The sequence below is a fragment of the Leishmania donovani genome, chromosome 21, assembly GCF_000227135.1.
Source record: "Leishmania donovani BPK282A1 complete genome, chromosome 21".
NCBI lineage: Eukaryota > Euglenozoa > Kinetoplastea > Trypanosomatida > Trypanosomatidae > Leishmania > Leishmania donovani.
This window is the reverse complement of record NC_018248.1, coordinates 435,173-457,225: the sequence shown is the minus strand read 5'-3', so window position 1 is coordinate 457,225 and position 22,053 is coordinate 435,173. Positions and strand designations below refer to the sequence as shown.

Below are 22,053 nucleotides of genomic sequence, written 5' to 3'. Positions count from 1 at the left end.
TCACGTGCCGCCCAAGATTGATCAGCACGCCTTGCGTAGCGGGAGAGTGTGTCCGTGTGTGGGTGTCACGGTGCATGTCTGCCGGCAGTGTGCGGCGGCGTCAAGACTGGGCCTCTCGTGCATGCATTCGTACTTAAAGGCACAAAGAACGAACGCGCTGCACCATGCATTCTACCGCTGCCGTTCCTCGCGTCACGCACGACACGCCCGTCATGACACACTCAAAGACGGGAACCGCAACACGGGTGCACCACTTACCGAGTCACCCCAGTGATGGCGATGAGGTTCTTTCCTCGCTGTGCTTCTTGCAGCGGATGGCGAGTGTGTTCGAGCAGCAAGGCAACTACGCCGAGTGTGTCAAGAGCGTTGAGTCAGCGCTGCTACTGCGGCAGGCGAACACAGCAGCTGTAGGCAACGCCTTGGCGGAGCGACGGCGTGCACTAAAAAATCGAGCATCCCAGCACCGCCCTGCAAAGATGCGGCGTGGTGCACCGAGCACCGGAGACATAGACGACGACTACGTGCCACTCACGGACGATGGGGACGTGGCGCTGCCCATGAACATTTGCCTGCAGGCACAAGAGGCGGTGCTGCGGTGCAACAGCTACGCCGTCGAGGCCCTCCAGCATGCCCAGTACGATAGCGCGGCGTTCTTCCTCAACCGCGCCATGTTCCTCACCGACGGAGACGAGGACGCGCAGCAAGAAGCTTCGACGACGGATGGCGCAGTGGGTGGCATCACGAGTAGTAGTGGCGGCACCGTCTCTGGGCAGTGGTGGTGGCGTGCAGTGTTGCAATCATCTGCGCCGCAGCCCGAGTCCCAGCCAGCGGTAGCAATCGTTGATTCCATCGACCTCGACGAGCTGACGAACACGCAAGACGAGGTGAAGCACGATACGGCAGCCACGGCGGCCGCGTTTCGCGCGTGCTTTGGGCCGACGCCGCACGATCAGCAGCTGCGCCTGTCCCTCCGCGTGGTCACACTGAACCACCTCGGCTGTCTAGAGCAACGCCGTGGGCGGCCCCGCGCCGCTGTGGTGTTTCTGCGCATGGCGATACAGACGCAGGCCCAGCTTGACGAAAGCCGTCGAGTTGACGGCGACGCCGTTGCCCAAGCCTTGCCGAAGGCGAGGCGTTGCCACCTCAGTAGCAACAGCAGTGGCACGGAAGGTACCGCCTCGACCTACCTGAATCTGTGCACGGTGCTGAACGAGCTGGGGCAGCACGCGGAGGCGGCGCAGGTATGCGAGCGAGTGATCCCGCTGCTGCAGCAGGCACTTCTGGAGTGCTCCAGTGCCCACACGGCGGCGACAGCGGAAGACGAAGCGGATCTGCGCACGCAGCAGCAGGCCCGCACTGCCACGATGCTCGCAGTGGCGCTCTACAGCTTTGGTGCCTCACTGGAGCGACGCGATGCCGCTAGCGCCAACGTCAATGCCCAACGGTGGGCCTTCCAGGAAGCCATCCAGGTGTGTCACCGCTACGGCCTCGTACCAGCATGCTGCCGCACGATTGAGCAGGTGATGCAGGCACTCCGGCACCCGGGCGCGGCCACCGTTCCCGCGGAAAAGGGATCGTGCACAGCCGCGCCGAGTGCGGCGGCGGGAATGCACGGTGGCGAAGTCCGGTGGGCGGAGGAAGGAAGTCGCAGTGCGCTGCCATTCACCGGTTCTTCGGCAGCGAAAGCCCTTGCCAGCGCCAAGGGCCGCAGCGGTGTCGATGTTGCAGCTTCGCGTCCTCTGCCGCCGTCGATGAACCCTTCGTCTTGGGAGGCATCGTCGGCTGTGACGCCGATGGCGGACGTACTGCAGTTCGGCGCACCCACCGAGCACGAGGCGCCGCTTCACTGCCCACCGCTGCAACCCGTGCAGACGGGGCCCAAGCGACTCTCTCTACCACCTACATCAAGCACAGCTGTTCATACTGCTTCGCTGCCAGCGCCGCAGCAGCCACCGGCGCCGTCGGCGTTTCTTCGGCCCAGCGGCCACGGCTCACCACTCCCCCCGCAGCTGCCACCGCTGGCGGCGTCGTACCCCGGTGGCCAACAGAACGCGTGGCGCGCGCCTCCCGAAGCTCCGGCGCCACGATCACCACCTTCAGTGCTCGAGCCGCTCACCATCAGCGACATTAAGGTAGCAGCTACCGCGCCGCCAACCCTCGCGCTGCGACCGTCGATGGTAGCCCCTTCGACGTCAGCCTTTCCACTGACACAGTGGCGCGGTCTGCCCCTCGCAGTCGCGAGCGGTTCTGCGTCGACCACCTCGATGACCTCCGGCCCTGCCAATCCCCGCACCAGCATTGCCGCCTCAGTGCCCGCGGCCCTGCCGCGCAGTAGCCTACGCACTTCCATCGCCGGCCTCACCACCGGAGCTGCCAATGTTGCTGCTCGGTTTACGCCGAACCCGCCACGCGGCGGTCGGCTGCAAGCCGCGGTGAGCGACCGTCAGCGGACGCTGAAGAACGCAAAGAGGCAGCAGTCAAAATTTCAAAAGAGCCTGGAGCGGCGGCAGCAGCTCGAGACTGCCGTAGCGGATGCCGCGCTGGCCGAGAAAGTCTTTCAACAGCTGATCAGCGAAAAGAGTAAGACGGAAGTCGAGCGGTGCCGTCGCGCCGCCGCGCAGATTCAACGTATTTGGCGTGGTGTGCTGGCGCGGACGTGGGTGGCGACGCTGATAGCCGCCGCTCTGCGACTCCAGCGCGTGGTGCGCCGCTTTCTCGTGCGTGTCCGCGTGCAGCACGCCCGCGAGGCGGAGGAGCGTGCCCGTCAGCAAGCGGAGGAGTTGGCGCGGCAGGAAGTTGCGTGTCGCGTCTTGCAAGCGCGGGCGCGCCAGTTTCTCCGCCGGCTGCAGATTCGCCGCACGTACCGCGCAAACCAGGCGCGGCACTACTACGCAGCCCGCACTATCCAGCGCGGCTACCGCGCCTTCTGCGAGCGGCGTGCTGCCTTCCTCGCGGCCAGAGCAGAGGCGAACCGAAGGAAGGATGAGCAGTGGCAGTTCCGCCAAAAGGTAGCTGCCAGGCGCATCCAGAGTTCCTACTTGGAGTACCGCATGAAGCGGGCAGAGCTCGACGAGCACCGCGCGCGCCAGCGCCGCGTACGGGCCACCGTCCACATCCAGGCCGTCGTTCGCGGCTACCTCACTCGCGCGTGGTATGCCTACTATCGCGTGTACCGCCGTGACCAGGAGGTACGTTCGGCCGCGATGCAGAGCAAGCTGGTGATGATCCAGAGTGCCTGCCGTGCCATCTGCTCCGCCTACTATGGTCAGCAGCGCGCCTTGCATGCTTTCTTCGCCATGCGGGAGGCGCGCCAGCATCGGGCGGCAACGCGGCTACAGAGTCTCTGGCGGTGCTACGTCGCCAAGATCCGCCGCGCGCGTCTGCAGGCGGAGCATGACTGTCTCGTGCGCCACGCAGTCCGCATCCAACGCTGGTATCGCATGAGGGTGCTGCGGCGTGCGTTCCTGGTGTACAAGGCGGAGCAGCAGCGTATCCGTGCAGCATCGCGTGTGCAGCGCTGGCTACGTGAGTGCTGGCAGGCAGTAAAAGCACGCGAGTTTGCCGCCTACCACGCAGAACTTCTGCGTCAGCAGCAGCAGAAGCGGCTTCAGGCTCGCGCCATCGGTGTCCTGCAGGCGTGCTGCACAGCGTGCCTCAGCGACCGACTTGTGGCTAGTGTCCGCCGCATGTACCAGCGCCACGATACAGTCGTGCGAGTGTGGCAGCGGGTGGGCCGCGGATTTGCGGCACGGCGCGAGATGGCGCTGGAACGGCGTGTCGCGTACTGGGTCGCGGTCAAAGAGCGCGAGACGGCGCGGCGCATGGCCGCTGTGTGTGTGTTGCAGCAGGCGTGGCGCTGTGCCGCGGCAAAGGACAAGGTCCAGCGCATGCGCCGCGAAGTGGCCGCCGCTGACGTCATCACGCGTGCGTACCGCGTGTACAGAGCACGGGTGCAGCTTGCTGATCTGCGCCGCGCGCGTCAGCTACACCTGGAGGACGCCGCTGCCCGCCGCATCCAGCGTGCTTTCGCTGACTTCCTGCATCTTCAGCGCGCGAAGGAGACGGAGGCCTACTACCGTGGCGAACACCGGAAGAAGATGCATCGCCTGCGCAGGCAGGAGGCAGCCATCATGATCCAGTCGGTCTGGCGCGGGCACGTTACCCGCAAGGCGGTGGAGCGAGACCGAGAGGAGTTGCAAGCCTTTTCCGCTGCTGCGGTGCGCATCCAGCGCGCGTGGCACTCGCGACGGTCGCGGCGGCAGCTGAGCCGCGAGTTGAGCCAGCGCATCAAGGAGCGTGCTCGTGATGCGGAGGCGGCGCTGGTGGTGCAGTGCTTCTGGCGCAAGATTATGGCGGGGCGGCGCGCGGCGCACCAGCGCGTCGTGACGCAGCAGCGCCTCGTGGCCGCAGTGCACGTTCAGATGTGGTGGCGCGTGCAGCTCGCCCAGCGCGAGTTCGCGCGGCGTCGCATCCTCCGGCGCGAGGAGGCCGCACTCGAGCTGTACTACGCAATGCAGTGGGAAGCGCACGTGTCACTGGTGAACTCTTTCGTGCGCGCGCGGCAGGCGCAGGTGCTCTCGCGCGATCGCCTTCGCGACTGCCTCGTCGGGCAGCTGACGGAGGCGGAGCGGCACCGTTTCGCCAATCGGCATGCCGCCGCCACAAAGATCCAGGCACTCTACCGCGGCCATTACGAGCGTGTTTACGTGCGCGGGCTTGTAGCGCAGGCTCGCGAGGAGGCGCGGCGGACGGCGGTGCTGGCGGCGCGACAGCAGCGTGCTGCTTTAGCTATTCAGTGTGCGTACCGCTGCGCAAGGTCGCGGCAGCAGCTCGCCGACCTGAAGCAAGCCGAGCTGGAGCGGGTGCTCGTGAGTCACCAAGAGTTTGCGGAGAAGGCGGACCCAGCCGAGGTGGTGAGGGAGCTCTTCTGGCTCAACACGACGTACCAGCAGCGCGAGGCTTGCAACGCGCGCCGTCGCGAGGCAGAGCAGAAGCGCGCCGCGGCCGCGTCAATTCAGCGCGCCTATCGCTGCTACAAGTCCCGTCAGCAGGTTTCGACAGCCGCGGACCTGCACCAGCGCGAGCGGGCCGCGCGGCTTCTGCAAGACTGCTGGCGGCACCACCGCGATGTTCACCGTATCAAGAAGCGCCAGCGGAGACAGGCAGCAGCCACGCGGCTGCAGTGCCACATTCGTGGCTGGCTGGTGCGGCGAAGCTGGCCCCTGTGGCGCGCCGCCGTGGAGGCGGAGCGGCAGGAGCACGTTCTTCTGCAAGACATGCTGGACCGTGCTGCGATTATCATCCAAAGCTTTTGGCGGCGTGTGCAGGCGCAGCGGACGGCGGCGCGGCGGCGAAAGGCTCACCAGGAGCGGCACTGCATGCTTGCGCGGCAGGAGGCCGCGACGGTCATCCAAGAAACGTTCCGCGAGCACCAGTGCCGGCGCATGGAGCGTACGCTACGAGGCAGACTATAGGGCATGCGGGTGCGGAAGCGGTGTGGTGCTGAAAAGGTGGATGTGCGTGCGTGTCCTCTGTGTGTGGCCTCTGACGTCGCCACACCGCTCTGTTGCTGTTGTATCCTTTTACTAGTTGACTTTGTCTCTGCGCGCAATGTATAGCGTCTTGGCGTTCGTTGGCCCACGTGTGTGTGTGTGTGTGTGTGTGGATGCCGTCGGGCTTCTCTTTCTCCGTCCTCTCTCCCAGCCCAGCGCACCACCACCCGCGGCCGTCATGCGTCAAGTGATCGGTCCAACCAGGGCGGCGCTCAATACGCTAGCGGCGAGTGTGGAGGAGGGAAAGAGAGAAAGAGACAGGAGGGAGAGATGGTAGGGCCTGCTGTCAGTGGCAGGACAAGCGCACACGCACAACGGTAATCCCCTCCCCTTCACTGCCTCCCTCTTTCGGTCTCTTGCTCTCGTTGGCATGCCGTGCTCCACTGAATATGTTTCCCGACTGTTTTTTGTTAGACCTCTCTTTCTCTCTCTTGTGCGATCTGTTAGGTCTGCGTCCTGTGCCTACCCGCGTGTGCCCGGTGTTGTGCAACACCGGTGCTCGGGATGCCGACGAGTGACGCTCGTGATGTTGGCAATAACTTTTTGCTTTGCTTGATATCCTCTGAAGTGTTTTCCATGATGCTCGTGTACATAGCCCCCCCCTTCTCTTTCCTTCCCTTTCCCCTCTTGCACGTGTGTGCCGTCCACTGTCCGTCGCTCCTTTCCTTCTCCGTTTCACCTGGAGCACGGCACGCACATGCATCTCGAAGCAAAACCCAACAAAAAGAAGATAAGCTGAGTCGACATGATGGACGGGCGTCATCTTCATGTTATACGCGTCCTGTTACACGGACGCTCGACAGCCGCCCGTGTTGTTTGTGTGTGGGTGCGTACAGTCGCCTCCCCCATAGCAGTCGCACCTACAGAGAGAGTACAATAGCGCATGCGTGTTGCGGTGCATCATTGACTGATCTGTGGGAAGGAAGTGGAGGTGGAGTAGTAGCGGAGGGATAGCGACGGCGATCGCATCTCCCCCTGTCCGTCGCGCACACCCCTCGTCGGCGCGCCGCCTCTGTCACCGCTGCATGCCTCTCGTGCCCTCCTTGATATCCATCACCGTCGTCTGCCCTCCTACCATCACCCCCTATTCTCTCCCCCTCTGCCCTCATGGCTCATGCATGTATTCCGCTCCCTTCTCCTGCCCGTGGCCTGGGTCAACGCTCGACATGTGATGAGCTCTGCGGGAAAAAGGTCGGGAAGAGCAGTCGCGACACATAGCCCGTATGCTTTGCTGAGCCATGACCGCTCCACATGACTCTCCCGCCACCGCCGGCAGTGAGAAGCCCGCGATGCCGGCGTTTCGCAGCTACATTAGTGTCGAGCTGCCCTTTGCGGTGACGCCAACCGTCACCACATCGTCGGCGATGCTCGGCGGCGCCGATCACCCGAGTACGTCGGCACACGCGGGAGAGCGGCGCGAGGTGGAGGCCTTCCTGCCTGCGTCGTTTGTCGTTCCATGTCTTCACCGCGCCACGCCACAGCAGACGACATCTCGCGGCGATGCGGGTGCCGCGCACGACAGCGCGGAGGAGCCGGAAGGGGATGATGAGGGCGACGACGATGTGCCGAGTAGCAGCAGCGGCGGCGATAGCGACGAGAGTGCGTCGCGCGCCTTCCCGCCCACGGTGGCGAAGCGGACAGCCGTTCAGACGGCACGCGGTGTGCGAGGCCAGCGGACGGCGCTGCGCCTCCTCACGCGCCACCACCGCCACTACTGCACCGTGCCGATCTTCAGCGGGTGGCGCAGCACGAACTGGGGCAGCGGCAGCGACGAGGAGGATGAAGAGGACCGTGCAAGCGGCACCGGGGTCGGCGGGGATGGGTGCGCGGATGCGCACGATGCAGCGGCGGCGGCGCACCTGCAAGCTCAGAAGCGCCGCCGCCGCGAGGTATTCGCCTCCACGGAGCCGCAGTTGCTTGTCAACGGGTACTACCGCAACGACTTGTTGCTACGGGTGCGCCAGCGCCGCCACATCCGCCGGTACCGCGACCCCGTCACTAACGCAGTGCTTCGCGAGGAAGTAGACAGCGCGGAGGAGGGGCAAGGGGGATCTGCGCACGGCGACAAGGACGCGCGTGGCACGGCCAGGACGAGTGACCTGAGCGCAGAGGTTGTTGGGGTGGTCTCGCGCGAGATGGAGCTGGCGCGTCCAGCCGACTTCACATTTGCGCTCTTCACACCGGAGCAGCTGCAGGCGGCGCCGTCGCTCTGCGGCGCGGACGTCTTTCCGCCGCAGCACTTCTTGAGCGCGCGGGCCCCGTTCGAGGTGAGATACGAGCCCGGCAGAGACCCGAACACCGCCGTGGCGACCGTCTCTGCGACCGCAGCACCGAGAGACGACAGGCTCGCGGGGGATGCCAACGGTGGCTCGGCAGCTGCGCAGTACGACTTTGCGACGCTGCCGACCATCAGCATCAGCGCGGAGGAATCGGCCGTGTTGCCGACGCGGCAGGCGGCGCACAACAGCTTCCTGCGCTCGATGGGAAGCTCCCTCGATGGCGGGCTCGACACTGACCCGCCCGAGGTCCAAATGATGGTGCGGCTGCTGGCGGAGCGGCCGTCGTGGGTGGTGCAGGACCTGCAGGACGCCATGCTGCAATCGGGGCTGTGCCCGCGCGCTTACCGCAATAAGCAGGTGATGCAGTGCTTCACGTACCTCATTCGCAACGGCCCGTTCAACCGCCTGCGGCTGCGACTCGGCTATGACCCGTACGCGAGCGCCAGCAGCGTCATGTACGAGCGCATTACGGTGCGGCTGCTGCGCCGCTCCGACGTCGGTGTGCGGCTGCGGGACGTGTCGCGCTCGCCTCACATTGAGAGCGTGCTGCGCCTGCTGCTCGAGCGCGACAGGGTGCGGCGCGTCGAGTACAAGAGCCTGCCAGGCCACGCGCGCCGTCAGACGCTGCTGGAGATGCAGTGCCGCAACATCCGCCGTGGGCAGCTCTACGTCCCGTTCCAACTCGCCGACGTGATGGACGACCCGTACATGGCGGACGTGGTGCGCTGCGTCGAGCCAGCGACTGCGCCGATGGAGTTGGCGCGGCGTGGGCAGCGCCGCGGCTGGCTCAGCGAGGCGGCGTACTCGCGCGCCATGGCCCACTACTCCGAGGCGCTAGCGGCGCTGCTGGAGGAGGAGGTCGAACCGCGGCTGCGCAAGTTACAGGGCGAGGAGGACGCTGAGGCGAACGCAACGAACGCCGATAAGGCCGCCGAGAGCAGCACCTCGTCGTCGAAGGACGAGGAGTTGGAGGACGATGAGGACGAGGACGACTCAGCCATGTTCTCCGTCTCCGCAGGCGACCTCTCCGAAGCGGCGGACGACGACGAGTAAGCAGTTACTTGCCACACACGGCCCGTGCGAGTCACGCCATAGAAAAAAAAAATCAAATTTATGCGTATAAACATCGCCATCAGAGAGCGTCACACACCTCCGTGACACCATGCTCGTTCGCTGTCCATCCTGCAACGCCTGGTACCCCACCCACCCCCCAACTTACACGCACACGGCCCCCTCCACACCTCTTTTCCGGGCGCCTTTTTTGGCGGCAACTCCTGCTAGGGAGGAAAAAGCGCACTCCGTGGGGATCGAACCCACGACCACACGGTTAAGAGCCGTGCGCTCTACCGACTGAGCTAGGAATGCTACATCACAGTGTCCTCATCCACTCTGGACTATATAAAGTCCATAAAGCCAAGCAAGAAAAAGTACGCAGTTCGGGACTCGAACCCGAGACCTTCGCCGTGTTAAAGCGACGTCATAACCACCTAGACCAACCGCGCTTGGTGATGGTCCCGTAAATTTTCATAGCTGTGCATTGGGCGTCGGCCATGGCGAGGCCCTAAGGGTCGGGGGGCCCATCTAAAAAGGATGGGGCCCCGCGATGGCGCACGGAGGCGGGGTAGAGGGAAAAGGGTCCAGCCGGGAATTGAACCCGGGACCTCTCCCACCCTAAGGGAGAATCATGCCACTAGACCACTGGACCGATGAATTCCTAGGCCTATCGCTTCAAGCACTGCACGCTGGCCTTGGTAGGAAAGGGGGGCAGCTGCGTAGAAAAGGGAAAAAAGAGTACGGCACTCCGGGTTCCCGAGTCATCACTGACCTCAGTACTAACGGAGCCTGTGAGTGCTTAACTTCACAAATCGGACGGGATATGGTGTTTTCACTCAAGTATGGTCGTACTCCAAAGGCGGGCGAAAAGGCGGTAGTGGTTGACGACGAGATGATTAACGCGAAGGTGAAGCGTGAGAGGAAGGGGGTGAGTGTTGTGCGTGTGTGCGCGAAAGGAAGGCGAGGAGCCTCATGCATCTCCCAGCAAATGCACCCTCTCCCGGGCGTTGCGCTGACAGTCTGCGGAGGGGGGGAGGGAGGGAAGAGGACAGATGCCTCGTGGCTCTCATGCCATCCGCCACTTGCACCGATGGTCCTTTCGCACGTGCGTGCCCACATCGGCGGCGTGCTTTTCTCGGGGGAAGGGAGGGGGTGTTTTTTTTGTGTGTTTTGGCACCTTCGTTATATGCTCATCATCAACGAACACAACGGCACGTTGCTGCTTACTAATGGTGGTAAGTGGGAAAATCTCAAGACGAAGACTCCAACAAGACACAAAAAAAAAGAGATAAAAACAGCATGGGAGGGGCAGAGGGGGGGGGGTCGGCGGCTGCGCACCCGCACCCACTATGTCGTCCCTGCTATGCTTGCGTGTGTGCGTGCGTTGTTTTTTTTTTTGGGGGGGGGAGGGGGGGAGGGGGGGAGGGTTCCGGCATTCCTTTTCCTTTCTTTGGTTTTTCTTCCTTTTTTTTCTTGTTTAGCATCTTCGACAGCGTTATCCTTGGCAGCCACACGCGCGCGGCCCTCGCGTTCTCCTCCCCCTCCCCCCCACCCACTCCTCGGCATCATCTATGTAGACCAACGAAAGAGTGAAAGAGAACGCGCGTGCCTCTGTGGCCCATCCGCACTCTCTCGTTTTCGGTGAACGTGGCTCAGATGCGCGTCATGATGATGTCGTCGATCTTCAAGATCATCATCACCGCCTCCGAGGCAAGGCGCACGGCGGACGTCGACACAAGCAGCGGCTGCACCACGTTCTCCTCGACCATGTCCGTCACACAACCCTTGCGCACATTCACGCCGCTGTTCACGTGCCCAGACGCGTGGGCGTTACGCAGCTCCGTGACGATCGAGATGGGCTGCATCCCAGCATTCTCCGCCAGCGTGTACGGGATAATCTCGAAGGCGTCCGCGTACGCCCGCATGCAGAACGTCTGCATCCCCTCCGCCCGCTCGCGCGCGTACTTGCCGAGCTGCATGCACACCTCAATCTCGCCAGCCGCGCCGCCCGGCATGATGGCGCGCTTCTTCACAATGGATCGAATAACGCAGAGGGAGTCGTGCAGGGCGCGCTCGGCCTCCTCGAGCATGAGGCTGTTGCTACCGCGCAGGAAGAAGCACACGGTCTTGCCAAACAGCTCGTGGTTGAGCGACGACGGCGGCGGCGGCTGCACGCCCATGATCTTGATCACCTTGCCGCTCGGCGTGCCCTCCTCAATGACCGTCTTGGCGTGGCCGAACTTGTCCTTGGTGAGGTTCTCCAGGTTCGCGACCGGCATACAGCCAAGCGTCTTCGTAATGAAGTCGATGTCGTTGCGCTCAATGTCTGTCACCACCATGATCTTCATCTTGGCGAGAAAGTCAAGCGACTGCGCCGTGACGGCATCGCGCAGCACCGACTTCTGCACCAGCAGCACATTCACGCCCGCATCCTTGATTGCTTTGCACAGGCCCAGCAGATACTTGCGCTCCTCCTTGAGGGCACGGTCCATCTGCGTGTAGTCGGTGATCGTGACGGTGCTCTCCATGTCCGTCTTGGGTGGCGAGAGCTGGAACTGGATGAGCGCGATCGTGGCGTCCTGGATGCGCGCCGGCCCGCCAGCAACGCGCGACGCCTTCTGCTTGAACACCATACCATTCTGAATCAGCTCCGTGTCGTCGATCGTGCCGCCCAGTGCGGAAGTGACGCGGATGTCGCGCAGGTCGACGTCGCCGTTGCTGCGGATAATCTTGCGCACGGCGTCCACCGCCATCGGGGCCAGCAGGTCGCTGTTCTGTGAGATGACCTTCGAGTTGAGCGACGTGATGGCTGCCTTGATAAGCGTGTCGCGGTCGTCGATGTCAATCTTGATGCTCATGTCCTCCAGCACCTTCTCGGCCAGCTTGGCACACTCGTTGAAGCTCTCGGAGATCTGCGTCGGGTGAATGCCCTTGTTCAGCAGCTCCTCGACGGCGCGCAGAAGGGCGCCGCATAGCACCGCGACTGACGTCGTGCCGTCGCCAGCTTCGATGTCCTGGGCCTTGGACAGATCCACGAGCATCTTGGCACACGGGTGCGTCACTTGCAGCCGCGACAGGATCGTAGCACCGTCGTTGCTGATGATCGTCTCCCCCTTCGGGTCAATAATCATCTTGTCCATGCCGCGAGGCCCGAGCGAGGTGCGGATGCAGTCCGCCACGGCCTTGGCCGCCGTGATGTTGCTGAGGCGCACATCTGTCTGCGTGTTGTTATCTTTCTTGCTCTCGTTGCCCTTACGGCGCGGCGCCGCGGCGCCACTAGCAGCGCGGTTCACTATAGCGGCCGACATTCTCGTCCTAAGTCACCTGCGTGGAGTGCTATATCTGCGTCAGCGAGCTGAGCAGTGTGGGACGTGAGAGAACGAGAGGAAGCCCCGAAGATGAGCTGTACGACGCTGCACGTGCTCCCTCGCTGGCTGTGAGCGGAGAAAACCTATCAGAGTTGTGGTGCTTCGCCGTCGTTGCAAGGCGGTGGCGGTATCGACGCGGTGTGTGTCCGTGTGGGAGGAGGGGGGCACGAAGTGAGGGCGAGCCGCAGGAAGCCAAATCGAAAGTGGGAGAAAAGAGGTGCACGCGCTAAGTTAGCTTGTGATTCGTGGATACTCCTTCTACATAAAAAAAAGGGATGTTGTTGCTGTGTCAACACAGCACGCACGTGAGGGAGTGGTGGTGGCAGATGGGTGAGAGAAAGGAGAAGGTGGGGGTGGGGGTGAGGAGTGCGGAGAAGTGGAGAAAACAGTTATGATGCCAGCAGCAGCAGACGGCACCAACGCAAGACCGACACCGTCCCCCCGCCCCTATACGCGGAAGCGCGGGCGTGCTTGTGAGGCATGCGCGCATGTTGGGGGGGGGGGGGGAAGAGGCAAGTGCAGCAGCGCCACCTCACACGCCGCAGGCCCACGTCGTATTTCGCCGTTTTGAGTCTCTGCCTCTGACTTGCCCTACGTCCGCCTCGAGCCACCAAATCAACGACGGCCTCTCTCTGAGTCTGTGAACGGGTGCGCCCACGCCACCGTGTGCCTCGGTATTCGGGCCCACTCCTGCTGCTATGTGCTCGTGTATGAGTACGTCTGGGTGAGCACCGCTGAATGAAACAGTTTTTTTTTTCGTTTTCTTCGCTCGCTTTTCCTCTCTCCCTCGCCCCTCCCTGGGAATGAGGAGGTGAAGCGAAGACGCTCTCGTTGGGCCCGGCGGTCTTTGCAAGAGTCCGGCCGCGGGGGTCGGTCGCGCGCGCAGCCGTGTGCAGGTTGGTGGTGCGCGTGTACGGGCGGTGGCGGGGGAGGGGGCGGGGCGGGGCGGGGCGTCATCACTCACCGCTATTCATGGAAGCACACGCACGCCTGGGGAGGGGGCAACACGGGCATGCGCGAAACGACGAATTCAGCATGATCCGGAGAGAAGACAAAAAGGAAGGAAACATATTAACGTGAACAACCGTGTAGAGAGAGGAGGAGAAGAAGAGAGCGGCCGAAGAGGGGGGAGGGGAGGAGAGAGGAAGGGGGGCATTATCGCCAGACCAACAGCATCAACCCCGAGAAGAGCCACACCCGGAAGAAGAGATATAAAACACACACGCGCACACGCACATGCACAGGATCGACATCAACGGGAACAGAACGGCACTCGAAAACAACAACAAAACAAGAGAAAACGCACGCGGCCGAGTGCATGACAAGGAGACAACCGAAACAGGAAAGCAACGAAGGAGGCGGAGGAGAGAGGAGGGGGCAACAGAACGAGAGAGGGACAGCAAGGGTTGAAAACGGTAGGACATCCCCCCACACACCACCACCACGGCCGCCTCAGTCAAGACGCAGACGCTTATCCATACGCGTCGAGACGAGGGCACGCCCTCTGGATAGACAAAAAAAAAGCCAAGCGTGAAGGCCACCAACCAAGGACACCAGCACCTCACCTCTGCATGGCAACGAGCAGGATATGTATATGCCACACAGGCCTCCCCCGAATTCTTCGTTGCTGCCGGCACACGGAGGGGACGCAGAAAGGGAATGTTGCGTTATTGGAGTGGCTAAAACTGGAGGCTAAAGTACGGGTGGTTCAACGCGTCTGCCGCCGTAATGCGCTCCGACGGCTCGTAGCGTAGCAACTTTTCTAGCAGATCGACACCAGCGCAGCCAAGCTTCTCGTACCCGGGCACGGAGCCGAGCACGTTGCTCCATTCCGGCTCGAAGTTCTGCAAAAACTCCGGCTGCGACAGCATGTTATTCGAGTTCGGGTACTGGTTCATGGACGGCCAAACCCGGTTGTTCGGTGTGCCTAGGAAGCGGAAGATCCGCATGAGCTGGTCGGCATCGTTCTTCCCGGCGAAGAGCGGCGTCCCGGTGGCCATCTCGGAGAAGATGCACCCCACGGACCACACGTCCACCGGCGGACCGTACTGCATCGAGCCGAGCAGAACGTCGGGCGGTCGGTACCACAGCGTCACCACCTCGTTCGTGAATTTGCGCACTGGGATGGCGAAGGAACGACCGAGGCCGAAGTCGCCTAGCTTCAGCTCCTTCTCGCGCGAGATGAGAAGATTCTGCGGCTTCAGGTCGCGATGCAGGACACTGCGCTGGTGGCAGAAGGCGACGCCGCGCAGCAGGTCGCGCATAAAGTGCTGAACCGTTGCCGCATCGAGGTTGCCGTTCTCGCGGTCGAGATACTTCTTCAAGTCTAGGTCTAAATACTCGAAGACGATCGTCAGACGGTGCTCGCTGTGACACACGTCCAGCAGCTTCACGATGTTCTCATGTCGCAGCTCCTTCAGCAGCGAAATCTCGCGAATGGCGGTGCACGGAACGCCCTCCTCCTCCGAGTCAAGCCGAATGCGCTTCAACGCGACCGTCGCGGCAGTGGACGTGTCTCGGGCCTTGTACACCACGCCGTAGGTGCCCTCGCCGATCTTCTCCTGCCGCTCGTACCGGCTGGTCATTGCTTTCCTTTTCGCGTTTGCCTCTTTTCTTTCTTTGCGTGTGTGTGTGTGTGTGCGTGTGTGTGTGTGTGTGTGTGTATCCTTCCTTCCTTTCGGTCTGCTGGCAACGGCAGCGGAGCGGAGGGGGGTGGGCGCTGGGTGCTCGCGTCTGCGTTTACAGATTTTCTGTTTTTTTTTTCGTTTCGTGTCTGTTTGGTTCTTTTCCACCGCAGATGACCACGGCCACGCTTTTTGTCGTCGTCTCGTGCGTGGGTGTAGACCACTTGCGTCTCGCTCGTTCGAAGCCGCGCAGACAGACGGACCGACACACAACGAACTATAAAGCACAGCGAAAGAAAAAAAAACAATAAAGGGTGGGGGAGGGGCACCGCGTCACGCAGAGCAGACAACAACAACGTTTCGTGTTTTTCTTCTTTTCAATATCAGGAGTGTGTGCACTTCGACACAAGCGGGCGCGGGAAGGAGTGGGGGCGGGGTAAGGGGAGAATGCAGCGCGTCCCGACTATCGACGGCGTTTATGCGTTACGCTGGTGGAGGGTGAGGGGGGGTAGGTCCTCGTGGCTCGATTAAGGTGAGCAACCGAAGGACTCGCCGTTCCCTTGCTCCTTTGGGGGGTTTAGATTTTCTTTGTCGTTCTGTTCCTTCTCCGACTTTTCTGTTTTCAGGTAGCAAGCGATGCGTCGAAGAGAGCGCGAGACCGAAAGTGAGGCGCATAACAAGTAACAGCAAGCCCAACTCGAAACCCCTCACACCGCCACCGGCACCCTCTGCAGAAAATCGAGAGAGGGTGGCAGTCGACCACAAAGAAGGAAGAGGAGAGGACGAGAAAGCCACCCCTACAGGAGGCCACACGCGTGTTGCCTCTCGTTCTTTCTCTCCACAAGGAGGGGAGGGGGGTGACGGTGCCGCACACGAGAGATAGAACTAAAACGGACAAAACAAAACGTATACCTTCGATACGTGCCGAGCAGCGCACAACCAGCTAGCGAAGAACGGGTACCGAGACGCACACTTACAACACGCGCCCCCACCCACCACCGCGGATCTTCTCGTGAAGTTGCCGTTCTGGGAGAGGTCACCGCGCCGCGCACCTCGTGCTCTCTTTGTGTTTTCGTTTCCGGGAGAGACGCGGCGTGAAGAGCGCAGGGCGAATCTCAGAAAGCGGCACGGGACAGTGCAGCGAGGAGGAAGAACGGCGAGAAGGACGAAGAACACGCCAACGGAAGAGTGTTGGATTCACTGGAGCTGGAGGAGAGGGGGGTGGCGGTAGCGATGATGAACAGTGGACTGGACAGGGGACACCTCAGCAAAGGGGAGGGGAAAAGCACACAAACAGCTGATGCGCACGCCTCCCGGTGCAGCGATGCGCGCTCGCTCGCTCACTCACTCACTCACTCACTCGCTCACTCTCTCTCTGGCAGCCCTCCCTTTGCCTTTCTGTGCCGTGTGTTTCTCGCTCTGTTCGTTTTCCTATCGGAGCGGGCCCTTCGCTTCCAGCACGTGTCGGCCGTGTCCTCCCGCCTCTTCTCTCTGCAAACTTTGGTCCCCACCAGCACGTGCGCCGCGTACGGGCGGTACACCTCTGGTCCGGGTGGAGGGATGCGCGACGGTGTGTGCTTCTTCGCGTGTGTGTCTCGCCCACTCGCAGGGAAAGGTGAAGCTCCAATACAGCGGGCAGGCGCCTTTTCGGCCTCCCAGTGTCCAAGCCGTTCTGGACCCTTCGGCAGCAGCGTGTGTGTGTGTGTGTGTGGAGGAAGGGGGAAGGGGAGTGCGGCTTCCTCGAGCGAGTCCGTGCGTCCGTTCGGAAGACAACAAAAGGGCGTTTAAACAAACAACAAAGAAGGAGGAGGAAGGGAGTGCGGAATAGTAGCCGTGGTGGCGGTTAGTCAAGCGGCTACGTAAAGGAGGAGGCAGAAGCGGTGGTGAAGGCTTCGACAGTGGAGTGGCAGCGGTGACAGTGATGCCCTTCTCTGGCCTTCAGTTTACTTTCTTTTTTTTTTGCTGCTGGTGAAGAGCCTCCTTCGTGAGGGGGGAAAGGGGGGAGGGGGGCAGAGCCGGAGATGGAGGGAGGAAGGGTGCAGGAGGCGCGGAGTATGTTGGCGGAGGAAGAGGGTGTTGAATTAGATTGCGTTACCGTTTGTGCGAGTGCACTTTCCTAAACCACCGAAAAGCAGTCCTATGTAGGTGAGCGCGCTTGTTGAGAGTCAGTGAGCGATGGTGCGCATGCGGGCGTGCGCGTGGGTTAGTGAATAGGGAAAAAGGGGGAAAAAGGAGGAACAAGCGGGCGAGCGCCGGAAGGGGTAGGAGGGAGTAGAGAAGGTTGTTGCCTGCACGTAACACAGCTGGCAGTGCATGAGCAAATCTACGCATATATATCTATAGAGAAAACGTGCGCGCCGGCTTCGTCTTCACCTTTTTTCCGAGGCCTCAAAGCCGCCGCTGCGCCGGATCTATCCACCCCCTCCTTCTTCTACCCCCGCACGTGCGTGAGCTACGGCGGCACTTCGATTGTTTGCTGGGTGGGAGGCGGGGGCAATCTCGTCGTTCGTGCGTGTCTTGGCGTAGAGAACGGTAAAATCAGGCAAAATTAGGAGAAAAGCATCAAAGTAAGCGAGAGAAAACAAGACTTAGGCAGAGGCAGCGGCGTAGGACACAACGAGGTGCAACCGCGCATCACCATTATCTCCCCCCCCCCCGTCTGCGCCATGTCCAACACAATGTGTACGTAGACGCTCCGCGAGACCACAACGCGGCCGCGTGCACGCTCCCGGCCGTTCGTCGTCCTCCTCTTGCATGTGCCAGTGACACAGGCACAGACAGGGACAGAGAGAGAGAGGCAGCATGCGTCCCTAGTTTTCTAGTTACGCGGCTTCTCCTTCTTCTGCCGGTACAGGGCGTACAGGCCGACGTTCGACACCTTCACGATCTTGAAGCGGACGCCGGGAATATCACCGACGGCGTGGCCAGAACGGCCGAAACCAGACACCAGCACCTCGTCGTTCTCCTCGATGAAGTGAAGGCAGCCATCGTTCGGCACGAACGCGATGATCTTCTTGTCGTTCTTGATCAGCTGCACACGCACACACTTACGAATGGCGGAGTTAGGCTGCTTGGCGCCGACGCCGATCTTCTCCAGCACGATGCCCTTGGCGTGCGACGACCCGCCGAAGGGGTTCGCCTTCCTGGCTGAGAAGGTGTGCGCGCGCTTCCAGCCCTTGTCGGCCCAGCGGTTGCGGCAGCGCAGGCGCACCAGCTTACGAGCTGCGTTCTGACCGTTGGTCTTCGTCATCTTGAAGGAGGGAGATGGCTAGGGAAGAGTGCCTGACACGAAGTGTCTTCTCTTCACAGCCGTACGTGGTTGGAAGAGGAAGAGCGAAGGTAAGGGATGCAATGTGTCGCAAGAAGCGCAGGAATACGTGTGTTTGTGCGTGACGTGTGCGGTGGAGGAAGACGCGCACGTCGCAGACGTGTGGCAACAACGATGGACGGGTTCGCAAGCGCGAAAAAGGGGGAGAAGAAAGAAAGGGAGAGAGAAGGTAGGAGAGCCGGCCGACGGGAACACAGGTTAACACGTATGCACGCTTTTTGTTTTGTCCCTATGTCCGGCGAGTACAGCCGGTGCCACGCGCCCCCTGCACCCATATGTGCATACTTCAGTGAAGGAGACCGTCCGCACGGACCACTGGTGTCACGTCACCCGTGTCACCCAAGACGGCGATGCAGGCGTCCTGTATGTCCTTTCCCTCAACGACGGAGGCAAAAGCCGCCGCCGTCGCCCTCAGAGAAGAGAGCCGCCGTCCTTGATCGTCGGTTTTGTGGTCGTGGTGGAAACGAAAAAAAAAACGAAAACAACACGGAACGGCGTACTGAGCAGATGGTCTCCCTTTTCAGTGCGCCGTCCACATGTGCGCGCGCAGAGATGGCTGGGCACACACGCACACGCACATGCAGACGGGGGCACCCGCACACATGAGCGCCATCTCCGAAACCCCAAAGAAAAAGCGAAGAGAGGAATAAGTGCGAGAGAGAGAGACAGGACGTCTTTTTTTTTCTTCCGTCTGCATCGTTGGCTGTCAGGTGTGGGGAGGCAGAGCAGCAGCAGCAGCAGCAGCAACAGCAGAGGGGGCTTCAGTGCATCTGTGTGTGTGTGCGTGTGTCTGCCTGTGTGGGCTCCTCTGGAGAAGGTGGGAGGACCTGAACGGTAGGAGATGCTTGAGGCGAGAGAAAACGATGGGCTGAGGGTGGAAAGACACCCACCCCAACCCCCATGTCTTGTTCTCGCCACCACTCCCAGCACTCCCCTGCCTTTTCGTCCTCTTCAGCTCCACCTGACTCACATCACACGCACACATACACAGACGGCATCGCCCTTCCGCTCTCAGTGCCAATTCCGCACTCGCACAAACACAATTCGCTCCCATGAGGCATCCCACACGCGCGAAGGCGTGTGCATGCAGCGACAGAGAGAGAGAGACGCACCGGCACGCACGCGCTCTTCCTATTCCATACCCTCAATGTTGGTCTTGGTCTGGACGTAGATACCGTCAAGGAACTTACGGATATCCTTCTTCTTGACCAGGCACATCTGGTGCAGCACGGCGGCCTCGCGGGACACCTGCTCCAGATCGTTGCCGTCGAAGATGATCTCATCCTTGACCTTGGACGGGTCGGTCTGGCTGACCTTCACGCTGCTGGGCACCAGCTGGCGGCGCACGCGCTTCTCACCAAGGAAGTTGCGGACCTCGATGTTCTGGCCATCCACGGAGACGTTGATCGGAAAGTGAGCGTAGGCGCAGCGCACCTTGAAGCGGTAGCCCTTCGTCACGCCAGTGATCATGTTCTGCACGTGCGCCTTGGTGGTGTTCAGGCACGCGATCGGGATCTTGGAGCCGAACCAGCGAATCACCGTGAAGGTGCGATTCTTTTTGTCCACGCGCAAGTCCAGCTGCAGGTGCGTCAGGTCCTTCGTGAGGGTGCCGCGTTTACCCGTGACGGTGACCTTGCGGCCCTTCACATCGACGGTCACACCCTCCGGGATTTGCAGGGTGCAGAGGCTCTTGACCTTCACCATCTTCCTGAGAGAGCGAAAAGGGGGACGAGGGGGTTGTAATGCACGTCCAACTGAGCAAAAGAAAGGGGGGACAGCGTTAAAGACGTGCGCACACACGCGCGGGAAAAAGGGGAGTGTAAGGGTGCCGAAAGGCAAAAAAAAAAGAAGGGCAACAGAATCGGAAAGGTTTTAGGGCGTACATGCATGCACGCGTGGCAACGTATTGCGATGATGGTGCGATGAACGAGGCATGAGCAGCGAGAGAGAAGCGCGAGAAGAGGACATGAAGAAGACGCGTCGGGAGGTATCCGCCAGGGAGAGAGAGAGGGAGAGACGGATAGCGCCATGAATTATACGCTGATGTGCACATGTCACAGGAAGGAGCTGCATGACAGCGCGCCGGCACAGGGGAGGATTTGGCGTACAATCCTCTTCTCGAAGCACACGCAGGCAGGCACACAAGCAGAGAGATGTGCATATCGAGCACACTACTCTGACCATCCAAAACGCAGCGGCACGAGAGGGAGAGGGGAATGGAGGGGAAATCGAAGAGACGGGTGCAAGAGAGAAGCGAGCAGCAAAACATGAGAACGGTGCCGTCTCTCAATCGCTCCCTCCATACGCATGTACCCCTCGTGCATCTCTGCCTCTCTGCTCTTCATCGTTTTTTTTTCCGCGTATCCTCGTGCCCTGTGTGGTAGTGTGTCTGTGGGATGAGGGGGGAAGAGGACCTCTTCCTCCTCCTCCACCCCCCTTCACTCTCCCGTGTAGGTGTGGCTTCTTCGGTTCCTCCGATCATGCTTCAGACGTTTAGTGATTCGAGGACTGGAAACAAGAGCGTGTGCGTGTGCAGCGTACACAAGAACAAAAATAATAATACGGGAATGAATGAGAAAACAACAAAGGAAAATGCGCGCGGCGGAGAGCGCACAATGGAGGGCGTGGGCGGTGATGATGGTGACGGCTCGCACGAAACAGACACGCACACGCACACGCACGCGTACATGTAGATAAAGGAAGAAGATAGACACAGAGAGAACATCTAGCGTGCCCGACGAAGGACAAGGAGAGAGAGACTCGCAGACGCCGGGAGAGTGGTTGCAAGTACCCTTTCCTATTCTAAAGCGCTCTGCCTGTTCGGGCCAGCTCACACACTCGAAAAGGCACTAACAAGTGAAAACGGAAGAAGGCCAAGCGAAAGCGTGCGAAGCGAAGATCTAATACAGGGAAGGGGTTTGGCGTCCGTGCTTGCGAATCTTGAGTGAGAACAGTGCTCAAGCACCAGCATGCCACCGAAACAGCCGCGAGGGCGAGTAGTGAAGGTGGTGGAGGAGAGGCGGAAAAGCGCTCGAGGAGAGGAATGAAAGACACATGAGCAAGGGTGGAAGTGCCTGCACGCCCATACGCATACACACACACACACGCACACACACGCACACACACACACATATATATATATATGTGTGTGTGTATGCGCCAATCATGAAGCGAGAGAAGAAAAAGGGGGGAGGGCAAAGAAAAAGAAAAAGGTACAGCAAAAGCGCACAAGAGCATACGCGCGCGCACACCCCATACAGGCATGCATGTATATACATGTACATGCGTTTTTATCGATGGACTCTAACATAAAGGTACAACGAAACGGTAAGCAATGCCACACCACAAAACAACAAATGAAAAGAAGTAGAGGCCCGCACACGCACACACACACACATGCGCATATATATCTGCTGTTATCCTGTCGATGTGTGCGTGCGTGTGTGCGTGGAGGAGGGAAAGGAGGGGGAGAAGAGTGGCTCATGAAAGCATTGGAGGTGGACCGGGGGATGTGGCGTACCTAAGGAAAATGACGCAGACCCCGACAACAACGCACCGAACAAGAAGTAAAGCGGCGAAATATATATATATATATACACGCACATATACAAACAAATATGTGATGGACGGTGTGCTCATGACAGCGTGAGTGGGTACAGGAAAAGGGAAAAAGCACGAAACCAAACAAAACGACCCACCGCGTGTGTGCGCGTGACTCTGTATCTGTTGTCCCCGCCTCAAAATCTCCCTCTCGCCTGGCACACACGCGCACACGTGCTTGGTGTCCCCAAATGGAGAGGGAGAAGGAAAGCTGGATAATAGCTGAGGCGAGGAAGCAGGAGGTCGTCG

General features: G+C 60.8%; 6 protein-coding genes and 4 non-coding genes across 11 annotated transcripts; 2 read left to right on the top strand and 8 right to left on the bottom strand.

Moving 5' to 3' along the window:
- Window positions 1-164: 164 nt before the first annotated feature.
- Window positions 165-5,474, top strand: LDBPK_211350 (hypothetical protein, conserved; the record flags this gene model as incomplete). Its single annotated transcript, XM_003860604.1, has 1 exon — window positions 165-5,474. The coding sequence occupies one exon, from the start codon at window positions 165-167 to the stop codon at window positions 5,472-5,474; it is 5,310 nt and encodes a 1,769-aa protein (XP_003860652.1).
- A 1,316-nt stretch (window positions 5,475-6,790) lies between these two features.
- LDBPK_211340 (hypothetical protein, conserved) lies at window positions 6,791-8,884 on the top strand (the record flags this gene model as incomplete). The annotated part of the gene is made up of 1 exon (XM_003860603.1): window positions 6,791-8,884. One exon carries the CDS (start codon window positions 6,791-6,793, stop codon window positions 8,882-8,884), a length of 2,094 nt encoding a protein of 697 aa, XP_003860651.1.
- Window positions 8,885-9,123: 239 nt separating this feature from the next.
- LDBPK_21tRNA4 lies at window positions 9,124-9,196 on the bottom strand. The gene has a single exon. It is a non-coding gene; the product is annotated as a tRNA-Lys (tRNA).
- Window positions 9,197-9,259: 63 nt separating this feature from the next.
- LDBPK_21tRNA3 lies at window positions 9,260-9,333 on the bottom strand. Its single transcript has one exon. It is a non-coding gene; the product is annotated as a tRNA-Val (tRNA).
- A 131-nt stretch (window positions 9,334-9,464) lies between these two features.
- On the bottom strand, window positions 9,465-9,536 carry LDBPK_21tRNA2. Its single transcript has one exon. It is a non-coding gene; the product is annotated as a tRNA-Pro (tRNA).
- A 167-nt stretch (window positions 9,537-9,703) lies between these two features.
- Window positions 9,704-9,934, bottom strand: LDBPK_21rRNA1. The gene has a single exon (XR_002966713.1). It is a non-coding gene; the product is annotated as a 5S(M5) ribosomal RNA (ribosomal RNA).
- Window positions 9,935-10,536: 602 nt separating this feature from the next.
- LDBPK_211330 (T-complex protein 1, delta subunit, putative) lies at window positions 10,537-12,192 on the bottom strand (the record flags this gene model as incomplete). The annotated part of the gene is made up of 1 exon (XM_003860602.1): window positions 10,537-12,192. The coding sequence occupies one exon, from the start codon at window positions 12,190-12,192 to the stop codon at window positions 10,537-10,539; it is 1,656 nt and encodes a 551-aa protein (XP_003860650.1).
- Window positions 12,193-13,931: 1,739 nt separating this feature from the next.
- LDBPK_211320 (cell division protein kinase 2) lies at window positions 13,932-14,837 on the bottom strand (the record flags this gene model as incomplete). Its single annotated transcript, XM_003860601.1, has 1 exon — window positions 13,932-14,837. One exon carries the CDS (start codon window positions 14,835-14,837, stop codon window positions 13,932-13,934), a length of 906 nt encoding a protein of 301 aa, XP_003860649.1.
- Window positions 14,838-17,694: 2,857 nt separating this feature from the next.
- Window positions 17,695-18,126, bottom strand: LDBPK_211300 (40S ribosomal protein S23, putative; the record flags this gene model as incomplete). 2 transcript variants are annotated; one of them, XM_024473462.1, is made up of 1 exon in its annotated part: window positions 17,695-18,126. In XM_024473462.1, one exon carries the CDS (start codon window positions 18,124-18,126, stop codon window positions 17,695-17,697), a length of 432 nt encoding a protein of 143 aa, XP_024329233.1. Both variants share the same exon structure in this region, with proteins under 2 accessions (XP_024329233.1, XP_003860647.1).
- A 1,209-nt stretch (window positions 18,127-19,335) lies between these two features.
- LDBPK_211290 (60S ribosomal protein L9, putative) lies at window positions 19,336-19,908 on the bottom strand (the record flags this gene model as incomplete). The annotated part of the gene is made up of 1 exon (XM_003860598.1): window positions 19,336-19,908. One exon carries the CDS (start codon window positions 19,906-19,908, stop codon window positions 19,336-19,338), a length of 573 nt encoding a protein of 190 aa, XP_003860646.1.
- Between the last annotated feature and the right edge of the window lie 2,145 nt (window positions 19,909-22,053).